Raw genomic sequence first — 14,543 nt, 5'->3', positions numbered from 1 at the left:
TGTTCCAAAGTTAGATTGTTAGAGTGTTATGCACAACCGTTCTCAGTATCCTGTCAAATTCCTCTGAAACAAGTTTAACAAACATTTCTATTATCAGAAACATGCTAAGTGATGGAAACGTTTTAGGTTTTGGTTTGAAATTGACCAATTCCTTACCTGTATCCGAATCCGTATCTTCAATGCCTGCAAATTAATTTAGCAAAATTATTGGCTCAGGTTATCTTTGCATATGTGCTGGCATCTCATTGGTTAATGTTAAAGTCATCTACACCCACCTTAAGGGTCTAGGTGTAATTCCTACTTAATGTTCCATCAAGACTGCCTGAAATAGGACAATCGGCACAGAATAAATTCATTAGACAACCCCTTTAACAGCTGGACAGTGTTCCTTGATAATTTTTTTTCTTGATAGTATTCTAAAAGTATAGTGTACTACACTATTCAGAACAGCAAAAGTACATATGTTAAACATGTACAGCAGCAGTTTTTTCTCAATATATTTATTTAATATCAATGGCTTGAGTTGAACACATAAAAAGAAAAACAACATTTTCTGAAACTTGTTTTAATAAAAAAACCATCACTGTGGTAGATGCAAACATTTTTTTTAATAATTTTCAATTGGTGCAGTAAAATCTCAATTTAAAGGAACAGAAACTACAAAGAAAATAGCAAGCAAAGAAAAAAAGGTATAATAAAATCTATAGGACCTCAATAAAGCAAAAATACAGTACTTTCAGGGAGTTCGCAAAAGATAAAGATAGAGAAGATATAACAAAATAGAACAAAATTATTTTATTAATGAATTATAAAAGAGGGCAAGGAGGGTGACATATCACCCCTTGGGCATAGACATGTAGGAATTAAATGCAGCTTTGAAGGACTCATAATATAGCAATGTACTGTACAAAGAGAAGTTCCAAGTTTCGGCCATGTGTGGGACAGGAGATTTCATGTCACAAGTTCTGTGCTAGTTTATCTACCTCCATTTGTGAGCCACGCACGGCCTAGCCATCCTTACTTTCGCCTACCAATTTGAGCCATCAGTTGGGCATTTGCTGCAGCCTTTGCCCTCATGTTTTTAGCCTTTGCAATGTCGAATAGGATGTTCATTAGATTAGTAGGTACATCCAATGAAAGAGTGAATTTGGTCCGACGGTCACTTTTTGCCTTGTTTTGATACACCTTACCCTTCACCTGGGCCTGTGACAGATATCTGTACCGTGCAGCTGGAAATGTCCTCTTTTCTTTCTCATCCTCTTCTTCTTCCTCTTCTTCCTGGGATAATAGGTTATCACTTGGTCCAAAGTCATAGCCCCTCTTGTTGAGAACTGAATTGTCTTCTAAACTTCTTCTTTTGGCCTCCTCAAGGGCTTCTTTGAGACAGCTGAAAATTGACTCTGTTTTGTAAAAGTTGTAGTGAAGACTTGACCGGGCCATGCACAATATGAGCAGTAGCAAGAGTAGCCTTGTGTGTGGCATACTTTCACCATGCACCTAGGAAAAAAAAACATTGTGTTACTACCAGGATTTATGCAAAGAAGAGGTATATATTTATCTATATATAATTTATCAATATAGCTGTATGTTCGATATTATGCCATTCAAAAGCCCCAATGAGAAACTTGCATTGAGTTCTTCATGAGAAAATTAAAAAATTGTGTGCAACTTTGGTTTATTGACCAATTTGAAGTTACCACACGGATACTTTTAAAGTGTACACATCATTACAAAGAAAATAAAGCTTGCAATTCTGCCTTGTTATTAGAGATAAGAATTATATTTTTTGATATTTCTGGGGAGCAGAAAAATGTAATTCAATACTCTAGTTAATCCATCACATGAGAGAAAACAATGGGTCCAGAGGCGCTGAATACAATGCAGTTCTTCATGGGGTTCATCATTGTGTTGGAAAAAAATGCAGCTTAGTTTTAGATGGATTCTGAGATGGAGGCTCCTAATAAAGCCCAACTTAAATATGGGTTTACATTGTGTTTTTTTGCCTCACGTCAGTGGCTCCATTGAGGTTTCTGTGAGAAATCCTGAAAAATGGGTTTCTAGCGAAGTCCTCAGCTGGGTTATTGACTTTAATAAGGCAGATGTAGTCACTTTGTGCCTTCTCTATTTTCTGTCAAAGGAAATATAAGGGGCTTCCACATTACTGGTAACACAAATTCTGCACTCCCAAATCCAAATGCCTCCCACCCTTCTGAGCCCCACAGTGTGCCTAAACCACATATAGCATCCACATGTTTGGTATTTCTAAAATGATGACAGCCCGTATAATTTACAGTTATATGTTTCCAGAAGCATGACCTGGACACAATGTACTGGTCACTACAATGTACTGGTCACTGCAATGTACTGGTCACTGTAAAGTACTCAGGGGCGCACCTATAATGAGGCCAGTTGAGCACTTTGCCTCAGGCAGCAGTGAGTCATTGAACACAGGGGGTGGCAGCGCGCCCCTGCAGTCAGATAACTTGGTGCCCTGCTCCTGCAATCCTGTGTGTAGTCAGTGACTGCGGGGTCGGGTGGGCTATTTAGGGCCATCTGCTGCTTCAGCAGCTGCTGGGCAGCACTGTACCTTTCAGTGTCACTGCCTGGGCGACTCAAAGGTGCTGATTTGCAGGCTGTGCAGGCCACTTCCTGTCAGGAGCAGCTGGCTGAAGTGGATTCCCGGCTGTCTCTATCTCTGCAATCCAGACCCTATGCGGAGCAAAACTGCTGGTTCCACCTCCCTCTCCTGTGCTATGTTTCAGGGCTTCACTCCTGCTGCACAAGGAGATCCTGGACAGAAGATTAATGGTAAAATGGATATGTAGTGACAGCTGTCAAAGTATGTACTTTGTACTGTGGTGGGCTGGATGGAGGGTAAAAATTATGAGGGTCTGCAGAAATGTATATTATTATAAGGGCTGCAGCTATGTATTTTATGGGGGGCCTGTAGCAATGTATATCATGATGGGCTGGGGGGTGCAGAATTGTGTATTATTGTGGGGCTGCAGCAATGTATATTATGGGGGGCCTGTAGCAATGTATCTCATGACAGGCTGGGGAGGTCTGCAGCAATGTGTATTATTAGGGTTGCTAGGGGTCTGCTGCAATGTATATGACAGGAGACTGGTGGACTGCTACCATATCAATTTTGAGGGGCTGGGGGTATGCTGCACTTTGTACTCTGTGGGTGTATGAGGGGCGTTGCACTGTTTGCTGTTAGAGTTTGGGGATATATTACCCTGTGTACTGCGTGTGGCACTGAACACATCTGTGTTGGTGGATGTTATCCTGTGAGGGGCATGGGGATCTATTCAATTCATCACTGTACACCCTGTGCTGGACTGGGGACTGGGACTTTGATGGACTGGGGGGTGTCACAGTGCATGCTATGTGTGGCGAGCAGTAATGTAGCTACCAAGGGGGCAGAGGGGGAAGTTGCCCCAGGCCTCATTCACAGCTACACTACGTGTAACTGTATAGGCATGCACGGTGGCGCAGTGGTTAGCACTGCAGCCGTGCAGCGCTGGAGTCCTGGGTTCAAATACCACCAAAGACAACATCTGCAAGGAGTTTGTATGTTCTACCCGTGTTTATTGGGTTTCCTCTAGGTACTCCAGTTTCCTCCCACATTCCAGACTTACTGATAGGGAATTTAGATTGTGAGCCCCATCGGGAACAGCGGTGATAATGTGTGCAAAAGCGCTGTGGAATATGTTAGCGCTATATAAAAATAAAGATTATTATTATAGCGCGACAATACAGTTAAACTTTATGGTAGAGCAGGGAGATACGATGTCCCTGCAATACCGCTTTCAGCCACAGCAGAATGATGCAGTGGTCAAGGGACTGGCTCATGCACAGGAAGGTCAGGAGACCTCGGCCAATGCATCATCTGTCATGATCCCAATGGCAGGGGATCACAAAAGGACAAGCACAAAAAACAAAACAAGCTCTAGGGTGATGGAAACTGAGCTGACCGCGATCCTGAACCTCAACACACAACTAGCTGTAGCCGGGGAACGTGCCTACGATGATTCTAGACGTCTCGCGCCAGCCGAAGAACTAACTTTCCCTATTAGAAGAAACACAGACCTCTCTTGCCTCCAGAGAAACACCCCACAGAAATAGCAGCCCCCCACATGTAATGACGGTGAAATGAGAGGAAAGCACATACGTAGTTATGAAAACAGATTCAGCAAAATGAGGCCCGCTAAAGCTAGATAGCAGAGGATACAAAAGTGAACTGCGCGGTCAGCGAAAAACCCTACAAAAAACCATCCTGAAATTACTTGAACTCATGTTCCAACTCATGGAACATGAGGAGTAATATCAGCCCACTAGAGCAACCAGCAAAAAGGAATCACATATCTGCAAGCTGGACTAAGACAAAAATTAAGCAAAACGTGGAACAGGAAAATCAAAAACTTAGCTTGTCCTGAAGAATACAGAAGCGGAAAGCAGAGGTAACAAGACACACTGATTACATTGATAGCCGGCGAGGAAATGACAAGAAAGCCAGGTTAAATAGGAAACTCCCATATCCTGATAGAACAGGTGGACACCAGAGACAGCAGAGAACACAAGTCACCCAGTACCATCTGTAACCACCAGAGGGAGCCCAAAAACAGAATCCACAACAGTACCCCCCCCTTGAGGAGGGGTCACCGAACCCTCACGAGAACCACCAGGGTGACCAGGATGAGCCCTATGAAATGCACGGACCAAATCAGCAGCATGAACATCAGAGGCAACCACCCAAGAATTATCCTCCTGACCATAACCCTTCCACTTGACCAAATACTGGAGTCTCCGTCTGGAAACACGAGAATCCAAGATCTTCTCCACAACATACTCCAATTCTCCCTCCACCAGCACTGGAGCAGGAGGCTCAAGCGAAGGAACAACAGGTACCTCATACTTCCGCAACAACGACCGATGGAACACATTATGAATAGCAAACGATGCCGGGAGATCCAAACGAAACAACACAGGGTTAAGAATTTCCAAGATCCTATAGGGACCGATGAACCGAGGCTTGAACTTAGGAGAAGAGACCTTCATAGGAACAAAACGAGAAGACAACCACACCAAGTCCCCAACACGAAGTCGAGGACCCACGCGGCGACGGCGATTAGCAAACTGCTGAGCCCTCTCCTGGGACAACTTCAAATTGTCCACCACATGACTCCAAATCTGATGCAACCTATCCACCACCATGTCCACTCCAGGACAATCAGAAGGCTCCACCTGACCAGAGGAAAGACGAGGATGAAACCCCGAATTACAAAAGAAAGGAGAAACCAAGGTAGCAGAACTAGCCCGATTATTAAGGGCAAATTCGGCAAGCGGCAAAAAGGTAACCCAGTCATCTTGATCAGCAGAAACAAAACACCTTAAATAAGTTTCCAAGGTCTGATTAGTTCGTTCCGTCTGGCCATTCGTCTGAGGATGGAATGCAGACGAAAAGGACAAATCAATGCCCATCTTAGCACAGAACGTCCGCCAAAATCTAGACACAAACTGGGATCCCCTGTCAGAAACGATGTTCTCCGGAATCCCATGCAAACGAACCACGTTCTGAAAAAACAGAGGGACCAACTCAGAGGAGGAAGGTAACTTAGGCAAGGGTACCAGATGAACCATCTTAGAAAAGTGGTCACACACAACCCAGATGACGGACATTTTTTGAGAGACAGGGAGATCTGAAATAAAGTCCATGGAAATGTGCGTCCAAGGCCTCTTCGGGATAGGCAAAGGTGACAACAATCCACTGGCCCGAGAACAGCAAGGCTTAGCCCGAGCGCAAACTTCACAAGACTGCACAAAAGAACGCACATCCCTCGACAAGGAAGGCCACCAAAAAGACATGGCCACCAAGTCTCTAGTACCAAATATTCCAGGATGACCTGCCAACGCAGAAGAATGGACCTCGGAGATGACTCTACTGGTCCAATTATCCGGAACAAACAGTCTTTCAGGCGGACAACGATCAGGTTTATCCACCTGAAACTCCTGCAAAGCACGTCGCAAGTCTGGGGAGACAGCCGACAAAATCACCCCATCCCTAAGGATACCAGTGGGCTCAGAATTTCCAGGGGAGTCAGGCACAAAACTCCTAGAAAGAGCATCCGCCTTCACATTCTTTGAACCTGGCAGGTATGAAACCACAAAATCGAAACGGGAGAAAAACAGTGACCAACGAGCCTGTCTAGGATTCAGACGCTTGGCAGACTCAAGGTAAATCAAATTTTTGTGATCAGTCAAGACCACCACACGATGTCTAGCACCCTCAAGCCAATGATGCCACTCCTCAAATGCCCACTTCATGGCCAAAAGCTCCCGATTACCAACATCATAATTCCGCTCAGTGGGCGAAAACTTTCTAGAAAAGAACGCACATGGCTTCATCACTGAGCAATCGGAGCTTCTCTGTGACAAAACCGCCCCCGCTCCAATCTCGGAAGCATCAACCTCAACCTGAAAAGGAAGCGAAACATCTGGCTGACGCAACACAGGAGCAGAAGAAAACCGGCGCTTAAGTTCCTGAAAGGCCTCCACAGCCGCAGGAGACCAATCAGCAACATCAGCACCCTTCTTAGTCAAATCCGTCAAAGGCTTAACAACACTAGAAAAATTAGTTATGAAACGACGATAAAAATTAGCAAAGCCCAAGAACTTCTGTAGACTCTTAAGAGATGTAGGCTGCGTCCAGTCACAAATAGCCTGAACCTTGACGGGATCCATCTCAATAGTAGAAGGGGAAAAAATATACCCCAAAAAAGAAATCTTCTGGACTCCAAAGAGACACTTTGAACCTTTTACAAACAAAGAATTGGCCCGCAGGACCTGAAACACCTTCCTGACCTGCTGAACATGGGACTCCCAGTCATCCGAAAAAACCAAAACATCATCCAAATACACAATCATAAATTTATCCAGATATTCACGGAAAATATCGTGCATAAAGGACTGGAAGACAGAAGGAGCATTAGAAAGTCCAAAAGGCATCACCAAATACTCAAAATGGCCCTCAGGCGTATTAAATGCGGTTTTCCACTCATCACCCTGCTTTATCCGCACAAGATTATACGCACCCCGAAGATCAATCTTAGTGAACCATTTAGCCCCCTTAATGCGAGCGAACAAATCAGTCAACAATGGCAAAGGATACTGATATTTAACTGTAATCTTATTCAAAAGACGGTAATCTATACAAGGCCTCAAGGAACCATCTTTTTTGGCCACAAAAAAAAAACCTGCTCCCAAAGGGGACGAAGATGGACGGATATGTCCCTTTTCCAAGGACTCCTTAACATAATCCCGCATAGCAGTATGCTCTGGCACTGACAGATTGAACAAACGACCTTTAGGAAATTTACTGCCAGGAATCAAATCTATAGCACAATCGCAATCCCTGTGAGGAGGAAGCGAATTGAGCTTAGGCTCCTCAAAAACATCCCGATAATCAGACAAAAATACCGGAACCTCAGAAGGAGTAGATGAAGCGATAGAAATCGGAGGTGCATCATCATGAACCCCCTGACATCCCCAGCTTAACACAGACATCGTTTTCCAGTCCAAGACTGGGTTATGAGTTTGTAACCATGGCAGACCAAGCACTAAGACATCATGTAAATTATACAGTACCAGGAAGCGAATCACCTCCTGATGAACGGGAGTCATACGCATGGTCACTTGTGTCCAGTACTGAGGTTTATTCATAGCCAAAGGTGTAGAGTCAATTCCTTTCAAAGGAATAGGGACTTCCAGAGGCTCCAGACTAAACCCACAGCGGTTGGCAAATGACCAATCCATAAGACTCAGGGCAGCGCCTGAATCCACATAGGCATCGACGGAAATGGCTGATAATGAACAAATCAGAGTCACAGACAGAATGAACTTAGACTATAAAGTACTAATGGCAACAGACTTATCAACCTTTTTTGTGCGTTTAGAGCATGCTGATATAACATGAGCTGAATCACCACAATAAAAACACAACCCATTTTTCCGCCTATAGTTTTGCCGTTCACTTCTGGACTGAATTCTATCACATTGCATTGTCTCAGGTGCCTGTTCAGAAGACACCGCCAAATGGTGCACAGGTTTGCGCTCCCGTAAACGCCGATCAATCTGAATAGCCATAGTCATAGACTCATTCAGACCTGTAGGCGCAGGGAACCCCACCATGACATCTTTAATGGCCTCAGAAAGGCCATCTCTGAATCTTGCAGCCAGAGCGCACTCATTCCACTGAGTAAGCACTGACCATTTCTGAAATTTCTGACAATATATTTCTGCTTCATCTTGCCCCTGAAAGAGAGCCAATAAAGCTTTTTCAGCCTGAATCTCTAGGTTAGGTTCCTCATAGAGCAAACCCAATGCCAGAAAAAACGCATCCACATTGAGCAACGCAGGATCCCCTGGTGCCAATGCAAATGCCCAATTCTGAGGGTCACCCCGCAGGAAAGATATAACAATCTTGACTTGCTGAGCAGGGTCTCCAGAAGAGCGAGATTTCAAAGAAAGAAACAACTTGCAATTGTTCCTAAAATTCAGAAAACTAGATCTATCTCCAGAAAAAAACTCTGGGATAGGAATTCTAGGTTCAGACATAGGAGCATGTACAACAAAATCTTGTATATTTTGAACCTTAGCAGCAAGATTATTCAGGCTGGAAGCCAAACTCTGGACGTCCATGATAAACAGCTGAGGTCAGAGCCATTCAAGGATTAAGAGGAGGTAAGACGCAGCCAGGCTGCAATTAAGGCTATGCAGCAAACTCTGAGGGAAAAAAAAAAAAAAAAAAAAAACTTCCTCAGACTACTTTTCCTCCTACTTCAGCCAATACGATTACCACTTTTTGGCCGGCTATACTGTCATGATCCCAATGGCAGGGGATCACAAAAGGACAAGCACAAAAAACAAAACAAGCTCTAGGGTGATGGAAACTGAGCTGACCGCGATCCTGAACCTCAACACACAACTAGCTGTAGCCGCGGAACGTGCCTACGATGATTCTAGACGTCTTGCGCCAGCCGAAGAACTAACTTTCCCTATTAGAAGAAACACAGACCTCTCTTGCCTCCAGAGAAACACCCCACAGAAATAGCAGGCCCCCACATGTAATGACGGTGAAATGAGAGGAAAGCACATACGTAGTTATGAAAACAGATTCAGCAAAATGAGGCCCGCTAAAGCTAGATAGCAGAGGATACAAAAGTGAACTGCGCGGTCAGCGAAAAACCCTACAAAAAACCATCCTGAAATTACTTGAACTCATGTTCCAACTCATGGAGCATGAGGAGTAATATCAGCCCACTAGAGCAACCAGCAAAAAGGAATCACATATCTGCAAGCTGGACTAAGACAAAAATTAAGCAAAACGTGGAACAGGAAAATCAAAAACTTAGCTTGTCCTGAAGAATACAGAAGCGGGAAGCAGAGGTAACAAGACACACTGATTACATTGATAGCCGGCGAGGAAATGACAAGAAAGCCAGGTTAAATAGGAAACTCCCATATCTTGATAGAACAGGTGGACACCAGAGACAGCAGAGAACACAAGTCACCCAGTACCATCTGTAACCACCAGAGGGAGCCCAAAAACAGAATCCACAACAATCATCCTGCCATCGCTCAGAGCGGTAGTGCAGGGATATCAACACATTGATATCAGGTGAGTATGTAATTTTTTTTTTTACTTAAAACTTTTGGTGTGACACTGGGGGCATCAGAGAGTGTGCTGGACCCTCATACAGTTGGGTAGGGTGCTCTCATACGTTTTAGGGGCTGCTGTTGGGGCACTTTTAAAGTGTGGAGGCCATTATACAGCATGGGAGCTTATGTGGGTGCCCTCATACAGTATGGGAGCTAATGTAGGGGCCAATGTACAGTTTGGGGACAAATGTGGGGCCACCATATAGTGTGGGGCCCTCATACAGTATAGGAGCTAATGTGGGGGCCCTAAAAGTGCGGACTACTGTGAGGACCATCATAAAATGTGGGATACTACAGAGGGGACCATCATACAGTGTGAAGGCTACTATACAGTTTGGTGTTCATTATACAGTGTGAGGCTACTTTGGAGGCATTTTACTCTATTTTAAGGGAGCAGTGAGGACATCATAGTATGTATAGGGGAGAATTGAGTAAATCATACTATGTATAGGGAGCTGTGGACCCATCATACTGTGTACAGGGGAGCAGCGAGCCAATTATATTGTGTATAGAGGAGCTGTGGGCCCATTAAATTGAGTTTTATTGAGCTATGGGGCAATATACTGCATATAGTGATGCAGTGGGGGCATTAGACTGCATAGAGGGAAGCTGTAGGAGCATTATACTAGTAAACTACCAAGAAGGAGGGCACCATCCAATTTTATAATAACAGTGCTCAACCTGCTGCATGTCAAACACAAGACATAAGAAACCAGAGGAAAAGAAACATGCAGAGAAGCAGGGATCACAAAAATATAACAAAATTTATTTTTAACATGTCACAAGCCACATATATAAGATTAAAAACACTTAAAAAGGATTTCACAAACAGAAATAATACACGTAAACCCAAGAAAAACCACACAGGATAATCTGCCCTCGCCTCCCTTTCCCACCGAGCAAAACCTTTCCTACTAATAATAAAGCGACAAATATCACCTAGTAATAGCTAACCCAAGTGCATCCTAAGCCTCTATATACAGTGGGGCAAAAAAGTATTTAGTCAGTCAGCAATAGTGCAAGTTCCACCACTTAAAAAGATGAGAGGCATCTGTAATTTACATCATAGGTAGACCTCAACTATGGGAGACAAACTGAGAAAAAAAAATCCAGAAAATCACATTGTCTGTTTTTTTATCATTTTTTTTGCATATTATGGTGGAAAATAAGTATTTGGTCAGAAACAAACAATCAAGATTTCTGGCTCTCATAGACCTGTAACTTCTTCTTTAAGAGTCTCCTCTTTCCTCCACTCATTACCTGTAGTAATGGCACCTGTTTAAACTTGTTATCAGTATAAAAAGACACCTGTGCACACCCTCAAACAGTCTGACTCCAAACTCCACTATGGTGAAGACCAAAGAGCTGTCAAAGGACACCAGAAACAAAATTGTAGCCCTGCAGCAGGCTGGGAAGACTGAATCTGCAATAGCCAACCAGCTTGGAGTGAAGAAATCAACAGTGGGAGCAATAATTAGAAAATGGAAGACATACAAGACCACTGATAATCTCCCTCGATCTGGGGCTCCACGCAAAATCCAACCCCGTGGGGTCAGAATGATCACAAGAACGGTGAGCAAAAATCCCAGAACCACGCGGGGGGTCCTAGTGAATGAACTGCAGAGAGCTGGGACTAATGTAACAAGGCCTACCATAAGTAACACACTACGCCACCATGGACTCAGATCCTGCAGTGCCAGACGTGTCCCACTGCTTAAGCCAGTACATGTCCGGGCCCGTCTGAAGTTTGCTAGAGAGCATTTGGATGATCCAGAGGAGTTTTGGGAGAATGTCCTATGGTCTGATGAAACCAAACTGGAACTGTTTCGTAGAAACACAACTTGTCGTGTTTGGAGGAAAAAGAATACTGAGTTGCATCCATCAAACACCATACCTACTGTAAAGCATGGTGGTGGAAACATCATGCTTTGGGGCTGTTTCTCTGCAAAGGGGCCAGGACGACTGATCCGGGTACATGAAAGAATGAATGGGGCCATGTATCGTGAGATTTTGAGTGCAAACCTCCTTCCATCAGCAAGGGCATTGAAGATGAAACATGGCTGGGTCTTTCAACATGACAATGATCCAAAGCACACCGCCAGGGCAACGAAGGAGTGGCTTCGTAAGAAGCATTTCAAGGTCCTGGAGTGGCCTAGCCAGTCTCCAGATCTCAACCCTATAGAAAACCTTTGGAGGGAGTTGAAAGTCCGTGTTGCCAAGCGAAAAGCCAAAAACATCACTGCTCTAGAGGAGATCTGCATGGAGGAATGGGCCAACATACCAACAACAGTGTGTGGCAACCTTGTGAAGACTTACAGAAAATGTTTGACCTCTGTCATTGCCAACAAAGGATATATTACAAAGTATTGAGATGAAATTTTGTTTCTGACCAAATACTTATTTTCCACCATAATATGCAAATAAAATGTTAAAAAAACAGACAATGTGATTTTCTGGATTTTTTTTTCTCAGTTTGTCTCCCATAGTTGAGGTCTACCTATGATGTAAACTACAGACGCCTCTCATCTTTTTAAGTGGTGGAACTTGCACTATTGCTGACTGACTAAATACTTTTTTGCCCCACTGTATATATCGGTGCCGACAGAAACAAAATTCTAATCCAGGCAAAGTAGAGACAGAGCTATTACAGAGCTATCAATATAGGTGCTACATATGTAGACCCCTAAACACAAAAGTGCAGTGTACCTATAATGGACAAGTTCATATCGCATACTCAGGGTTGAATCATACCGCTCAGAAGGCACCAAAGGGAGGGGAGGGCCAGTTCCCGTGTGGTCAGCCCGACGCGTGTCGTCACAAGAGTGACTTCATCAGGGGTAACATGAACAATGTGGCTAGCACACACTAGACTATATAGTACTTACTCAGTTGTTGATCAAAAACAGCTGTAAAGAGATTACCGCATGGAGCCAAACATCTTCGTACCATCACAAACTATCAGCGTCCCGGAAATAGTGACTGCGCATGCCTGGTGGTCGCCTAGGTAACCTGGCTACACCATACAGCGCACTCATAAATATAACTAAACTTATATCGTAAAGACCATCCCGACAATATACGTCAGTGTCCCTCCGAATCCCCCACTCAGAGCCCCCGTACCGCTGCTAATATACTAATCCCGAATATTGCTGATCAGGATCCCCGGGGGAGAGACATCCCCGCACATGACCGGAAATAGCCCATACCGCCGCAGCACACGGAAATGGTTACCCTGGCAACACACCAACAAACCCCATATAACTATGCTCCAAATCACCGGCGCCGAAGCTCACCGCCCGCAGGTACCTTGAAGGGAGGGACAAACACCGGGGCGATACGCCGCTGCGACAGGCCTCATCGCGCAAGCGCACCGCCCACAATTGGCCCAATTCCAAGATACGAGCATCGCTACATTCAATAAAATAACCCAGTGCCATAAGCTCCTTATACCAGACTCCTAGAGCCGCAAAGAGGAGATATATGAGGATCCCAAATATATATACATCAACTATATAGGTACCCCTGGATTCCATAAAATCATATGATGTCTTAGGCTCCTCCTAGCGGACTCCTAGAGCCCCAAACAAGGCAAAAAGTCCCAAACATGAAGTATACATGGAAAAGTTGGTACTCAATACCCCCATATTGCTGCTAGTATAATAAAATAATCCCGGATACTGCCAATCAGGATCCCGGGTGAGAAATATCACCACCCATGACCGGAATTAGGCCATGTCACCGCGGCACATGGAGATGGTTGCCATGGCAACATACCAAAAAAGCCCCTTTATATGCAAGCTCCAATCTACCACCATAGAACCGGCACCAAAACTCACCGCTCGTAGGTATATTAAGGGGAGGGATAAATATCAGGGCGATGCGCCGCAGCGACAGGCCCCATCGCGCAAGCGCACCGCCCACAAATGGCCCAATTCCAAGTTATGTGCACCGATAAGTTCAATAAGGTAATCTAGTGCCATAGGCTCCTCCTCCCAGACTCCTAGAACCCCCAAACGGAGATAAATGAAAAAACATCGAATATATTGATATCGCTGGATTCCATAAAACTGTCTGATATCATAGGCTCCTCCTAGCGGACTCCTAGAGCCCAAGACAAGGCAAAAAGTCCCAAACATCATACAAGTGGAAGCAATAGAAAAACGATGAATCACTGCTCCTGTAGTCTCTCATTAATGTCAAACATATGGCCAAAAATAAAGGGATAGATGAATACTCGGAAACTCCAACCAACTGGATCAGATTTCTTCAACCTCATAATGCAGTCTAAGGTCATATAGGAAGGACACCCTATCAGATAGATTTTTAAACTGCAAAACCCACACATTTCTCTTCCTTTTGCTCTTTGTTTTTTATTTTTTTTTTACTAAATATAAGTATCCCATAGGGGGTGAAAAAAGACCAATACAAAGTCACAATATGCCAACCGAACCATTGGGGCACAAGATGCTATCCAAGCAGCAATAGATAGAGATGGCTGAAAATACTTTCCCAGTCATAACATTTACCCTAAGATGTTACAATAATGCAGCTAATATAAACATAAACTAGCTCATACGAATTCCATCACAATGCTATTTGTTCAAACCAAATCTTAATCATCAAATAAAACTGAGAAAAAAGTACAATAAAAGAAAGAAACCAATGCTTCTTAAAGTTGTTTGTAGAACCCCGTAAATAAGAGTTCCTCATTTAGTCCTCTTGGTGCAAGACTCCTCAGCCTGTAGATCCACTTGGATTCGCATCGCAACAGTCGATTGGTCAAATTACCCCCCCTGATGGTATCGTTGACATTCTCAAGTCCC

At 44.1% G+C, this 14,543-nt stretch overlaps 1 protein-coding gene across 1 annotated transcript in view; it reads right to left on the bottom strand.

The window, feature by feature from the left end:
• Window positions 1-590: 590 nt before the first annotated feature.
• UCN3 (urocortin 3) overlaps window positions 591-14,543 on the bottom strand; it is a 78,993-nt gene continuing 65,040 nt past the window's right edge. Inside the window, exon 2 of the mRNA XM_069762067.1 lies at window positions 591-1,497. Coding sequence (XP_069618168.1) covers window positions 1,018-1,482 — 465 coding nt within the window. The 5' untranslated portion in view covers window positions 1,483-1,497 and the 3' untranslated portion in view covers window positions 591-1,017. The remainder of the gene's footprint in view (window positions 1,498-14,543) is intronic.

The sequence above is a fragment of the Ranitomeya imitator genome, chromosome 4 (assembly GCF_032444005.1).
Source record: "Ranitomeya imitator isolate aRanImi1 chromosome 4, aRanImi1.pri, whole genome shotgun sequence".
Classification (NCBI taxonomy): Eukaryota; Metazoa; Chordata; class Amphibia; order Anura; family Dendrobatidae; genus Ranitomeya; species Ranitomeya imitator.
The sequence above is the reverse complement of the archived record's forward strand: the minus strand, read 5'-3'. Positions and strand labels throughout refer to the sequence as shown.